The sequence below is a fragment of the Sinocyclocheilus rhinocerous genome, unplaced genomic scaffold (assembly GCF_001515625.1).
Source record: "Sinocyclocheilus rhinocerous isolate Xijiao unplaced genomic scaffold, SAMN03320098_v1.1 scaffold3732, whole genome shotgun sequence".
NCBI lineage: Eukaryota > Metazoa > Chordata > Actinopteri > Cypriniformes > Cyprinidae > Sinocyclocheilus > Sinocyclocheilus rhinocerous.
This window is the reverse complement of record NW_015644376.1, coordinates 52,562-58,166: the sequence shown is the minus strand read 5'-3', so window position 1 is coordinate 58,166 and position 5,605 is coordinate 52,562. Positions and strand designations below refer to the sequence as shown.

At 40.7% G+C, this 5,605-nt stretch overlaps 1 protein-coding gene across 1 annotated transcript in view; it reads right to left on the bottom strand.

Moving 5' to 3' along the window:
- LOC107758262 (obscurin-like) overlaps positions 1 to 5,605 on the bottom strand; it is a 45,869-nt gene that overhangs the window by 22,064 nt on the left and 18,200 nt on the right. Inside the window, exons 27-32 of the mRNA XM_016575968.1 lie at positions 4,489 to 4,755; positions 4,019 to 4,285; positions 3,674 to 3,940; positions 3,215 to 3,481; positions 2,832 to 3,098; positions 2,443 to 2,709 (exon numbers count right to left, since the gene is read on the bottom strand). Of these exons, the coding sequence (XP_016431454.1) occupies positions 2,443 to 2,709; positions 2,832 to 3,098; positions 3,215 to 3,481; positions 3,674 to 3,940; positions 4,019 to 4,285; positions 4,489 to 4,755 (1,602 nt within the window). The remainder of the gene's footprint in view (positions 1 to 2,442; positions 2,710 to 2,831; positions 3,099 to 3,214; positions 3,482 to 3,673; positions 3,941 to 4,018; positions 4,286 to 4,488; positions 4,756 to 5,605) is intronic.

The window sequence follows — 5,605 nt, the reverse complement described above, 5'->3', positions numbered from 1 at the left end:
AAGACTGGGGTATTTAAGCCATGTTCTGATTTCTTCAAAGTGGTATCCACAGTTTGTTTTATGTCCATATCTTGGATCTTTGCTTCCAAAACAAAGGGCTGCCTTTTGGTTTCAACATGTAGCTGGGACACATTCTCTTTAGGGAGTGACACTGTTAGTTCAACATGCTTTGATGCCTTAGTGGTCTCCACAGTAGCCTCAATGACAGCATCTTGTTCCTTGCCTCTCTTGTCAAGAGTTGGCTCTTTAACACTGTGCTGGTCTTGGAGTGAATCATCTGGATGTGTGGCCTTACCCTTTGACCGCGGTGGAGGCAGGGGAACGTCTCTGGGTGGTTCCTTGCTCTGTTCATTTGTATCTATGCTTGGAGTTTTCTTTTGAACTTGTCCTGAGATCTCTTCATTGTGCAGGTCCACAGAAATCTTAGTAACCCATTTGGAATCTGTGTCCAACTCCTTTTTTCTTTGTTCTTCAGGTACATTGGTTGCAAGAGAAGGAATTTCAGGTTCTCCCATGGTGCAACTAGACTTATTGATAACCATTTTGGAACTCACATCTTTTCCCTTTTGTCTCACCAATGATTTTCTCTTGACTTCCTGGTCATCTGTCAGTTTCTCACAGAGATCCTGGAAGTGAACCTCTGATGGCTCTAAGATAGAGATGTCTGATTCCTCAATGACTGCAGCTTGTTTCTTATGGACTAGACCACTGTGTGTTTCTTCCATAATGTTTTTTCCTTTTATTCTTGGTGGGGCTTGAGGGATGTCTTTAATTTTAGGTGGAGCTTCTGGTGTAAAAATATAGGAAATGCAATAATACTTGTTTTGAATTCTAAGTAAAGTTTTAAGCAAAAATTTAAATGCACATAAATGTACCTTTTACAACAACAGAAGCTGCTGTCTCCATCCTAGCAGCACAGCATTTGTAGACACCACTGTCCTGACATTTTAAATCATGGATTTGAAGGTGTAATTCAGAGCCATTCTGTTTCATCTCATACTTGTTTCCTGGTTTTAGCAACACTGATCCCTTTTTCCACTGCACGGCAACTCCAGGTTTTGAGAGCTCACATGTCAGGAATGCAGTTTCACCTTCTTCAGATTCAAGGTTTTGAAGGTTCTTGCAGAAGAATACAGGTTGCTCTGTGCATGCGAAAAAAATAAAAAAAATTAAGTGTGGTTTCTTCCATGTATGAAAAAAGTTCTACATGGACAAAAAGTGCAGATACATGTTTCACTAAAATAATATCTGTACCTGTCACTTTAACTGAACCATTAGTTGCCAGGCTTCCAGCACAGCATTTGTAGACCCCACTGTCCTGAGCTGTTACTTCATGGATTTGAAGCTGTAGTTGGTGGCAATCCTGTTTAATCTCATATTTTTTACCTGGTTTAAGTATTACTGCTCCCTTCTTCCACTGCACAGAAACTCCAGGTTTAGAGAGCTCACAGTGCAATGTGACTGTCTTACCCTCCTCTGCTTCTTGGTTTTGGAGCTCCTTAGAGAAGAACAAGGGATGTTCTAGAGGGGGAAAACAAAAATATGTTTACATGCCTAACAGAAAAAATGGACAAATGAATAGACTAATGAATTCATTCCTCTGTTACATCTATAAAAAAATCACTCACCCTTTACCACAAGAGAAGCAGTTGTCACCATACTACCAGTACAACATTTATAAGAGCCACTATCATCACTTTTCAGGTCACGTATCTGGAGTTGTAGCACACAGCCATCTTGTTTCATTTCATACTTGTTTCCAGGTTTTAGCAACACTGTTCCCTTCTTCCACTGCACAGCAACTCCAGGTTTAGAGAGCTCACAGGTCAGGGTGACTGTCTCACCTTCCTCTGCTTCAAGGCTTTGGAGGTTCTTGCAGAAGAATATTGGTTGCTCTGGACATGGGGAGATAAAAATAAATTTCATGTCTCTACCTTTTGTGGCTATATTCACAAATCGTGTGCTCTTAACGAATTATCATAAAGTGCTGATTTATTAGCAATCAAGGTTGTAAGAGTGCTCTACATGGAAAGAGTACTTTTTCACTTAAACATGTTTTTATACCATTCACTGTAACAGAGCAAGTAGTCACAAGGCTTCCAGCACAACATTTGTAGGCCCCACTGTCTTGAGTTGTTAGCTCATGGATACAAAGCTGTAGTTGACGGCCATCCTGTTTTATCTCATATTTTTTACTAGCCTTCAACAAAACTGTTCCCTTCTTCCACTGCACTGAAACTCCAGGTTTAGAGAGCTCACAGTGCAATGTGACTGTCTTACCCTCCTCTGCTTCTTGGTTTTGGAGCTCCTCAGAGAAGAACGATGGCTTTTCTGTAGAGGGAAAACAAAAGCATATATGTCTATAATCTATTCATGTGTCTATTTGTTTTCTATTGAACATATACTTTATATTAAAAGTGGGCATGTGAATAATCCATTTACCTGTTATTACAAGAGAAGCAGTTGTGACCAGGTTCCCAGCACAACATTTGTAGGCCCCACTGTCCTGAGCTGTTAGCTCATGGATCTGAAGCTGTAGTTTGCGGCCAACCTCTTTAATCTCATATTTGTTACTAGGCTTCAAAAGCACTGTTCCCTTTTTCCACTGCACTGAAACTCCAGGTTTAGAGAGCTCGCAGCACAATATGGCTGTCTTACCCTCCTCTGCTTTATGGTTTTGGAGCTCCTCCGAGAAGTACAATGGTTTTTCTGTAGAGGGAAAACAAAAGCATACATGTCTTTAATCTGTTCATGTGTCCATTTGTTTCTTGCTAAAATTAATCAATTCTTATGTCAAAGGTCAAAATGTGGAAAATTGGCATTTGAATTACCTTTTATGACAAGAGATCCAGTTGTGACCAGGCTACCAGCACAACATTTGTAGGCCCCACTGTCCTGGACTGTTAGCTCATGTATCTGAAGCTGTAGTTGACAACCATCCTCTTTAATCTCATATTTTCTACTAGGCTTCAGCAACACTGTTCCCTTCTTCCACTGCACAGAAACTCCATGTTTAGAGAGCTCAGAGCAAAATATTGCTGTCCTACCCGCTTCTGCTTCTTGGTTTTGGAGCTCCTTGGAAAAGAACAAGGGATGTTCTGTAGAAGGCAAACAAAAAGTATGCATTCATGCTTTACTGAAAGACAACTGGAAAGATAAAAAAAAGATTAATGATTGAGTGATTTTTATGTCTGAATATTTTTATGTCCCTTACCCTTTACCACAAGTGAAGCAGTTGTCACCAGACTGTCAGCACAACATTTATACGAGCCGCTATCTTCATGTTTCAGGTCATATATTTGAAGCTGTTGTAGACAGCCATCTTGTTTCATCTCATACTTGTTGTCTGGCTTTAGCAACACTGTTGCCTTCTTCCACTGCACAGCAACTCCAGGTTTAGAGAGCTCACAGGTCAGGGTGGCCGTCTCACCTTCCTCTACTTCAAGGCTTTGGAGCTCCTCTTGGAAGACAACTGGTGATTCTGGAGAACACCAAATAAATTTTTAACAATTTCTACTACCTGAAATAAAGCTAATCTTATGCTGGATCGCTCCATACTTACTCGTTTTCCTATCCAGTGCATAGATTGTTGCATCTCTACTTTTCTGTATTTTATTCAAGAGTAAGTCGTTTTAACAATTTTGTAGAATTTTCATTATAGAAAAACACATACCTTTCACATCGATAGATGCTGTGGTCACCAAGCTACCAGCACAACATTTGTAGACACCACTGTCCGGACTGTTGAGCTCATGTATCAGAAGCTGTAATTTACAGCCATCTTGCTTCATCTCATATTTGTTTCCTGGTAGAAGCAAAACAATTCCCTTCCTCCACTGCACTTCCACTCCAGATTTAGAGAGCTCACAGCCCAGTATGGCAGTCTCACCCTCTTCTACTTCTTGCTTTTGGAGCTCCTCACAGAAAAACAGAGGTTGTTCTGGATGCAGCAAATAAGTATGTTAATTGATGTGTACTCTAACAACTCATCTTGGAAGCTAAATTGAATATACCATACCTTTCACTTCCAGAGAAGCTGAAGTCACTAGACTACCAACACAGCATGTGTAGACACAACTGTCTTGGCTTGTGAGCTCATGGATCTGAAGCTGCAGTTCACTACCATTCTGCTTTATTTCATACTTCCTTCCAGGCTTTAGCAGCACAGATCCCTTCTTCCACTGTACGGCAGTCCCAGGTTTGGAAAGCTCACAGGAAAGGAAGGCAGTTTCGCCCTCTTCTGCTTCTTGACACTCAAGCATCTTGATGAAGTACAAAGGATGTTCTGAAAAATAAATTGTAATATTTCAATTATTCAGTCTTTAGGAATTAAAACGTCTTTAATAAATAAGCTAATTTGTTTATGTTTATGTTATTTCATTTTGTTTTTATTTTTAAATATGTATTTTAATATTGTACAGTAAATCAGAAGGGGGCAAATATTTTTCACAACATCAGTGTATGGCCCTCTAATTTCACGATTCTCACCTTTGACTACAATGGATGCTGTGGTAACCAGGCTTCCAGAGCAGCACTTGTATGTGCCACTATCCTGACGCGTCAGGTCATGGATCTGTAGCTGTACTTTGCAGCCATCTTGTTTCATCTCATATTTGTCTCCCGGTCTCAGTCGTATTGCTCCCTTCTTCCACTGCACTTCAACTCCAGGTTTAGAGAGCTCACAGCAAAGGAAGGCTGTCTCGCCCTCCTCTGCTTCCTGGTTATGGAGTTCCTCACAGAAGAAAAGAGGTTGCTCTGTAAAAGGGAAAGCAAATTAGCGCTAACTAGATTTGCAGAAAATTGTTTATTTTAGTCTTTTGCTAAACGGTCTTACTTGAACACCAATGACAGATGAATATCCACGCCTTAATTAAAAACCTATATTATCATTATACACACACTCTGTTGCAATCATTTAAGGATGCACTGATAGCAAAATTGTTGTCTGATACCAACAAATTATTATTTTCATTATATGGCTGATAATTGATACATGATCAGTATTAAAATTCTATTTTTTTTTTTCACATTAAAAATAAAACATTACAAACTAAATTGAATAGTTTTAAATGTTACAAATTAATTTATGCATCACAGCATCATAATGTACATTATGAAAATGAGATTGGCTAAAGATTACATTTAATATTGTTACATAACTATTAGTGTTTTAAAGGGGTCATATGATGCGAATTCAATTTTTCCTTTCTCTTTGGAGTGTTACAAGCTCTTGGTGCATAAAGAAGATCTGTAAAGTTGCAAAGACTAAAGTCTCAAATCCAAAGAGATATTCTTTATAAAAGGATCGGCTTTCACCGTGGACGAAGCGGAGTCCAGCCCGGGGTCATCACATGTGGTTGCCGCAAGCCCTCTGGACGCTCCTTCGTCGAATCCGCCGGCCGCGCCGTTCTCAAGCCCACCGCCTCTGCTCACTCTAGCCCTCCGGCCGTTCCTCACTCTAGCCCCCGGCCTCTGCTCACTCTAGGCCGCCGCCGCTCACTCTAGCCCTCCGGCCGTTCCTCACTCTAGCCCCCGGCCTCTGCTCACTCTAGGCCGCCGCCGCCGCTCACTCTAGGCCACCGTGTGTGACGCTGTGTTTCGTTGT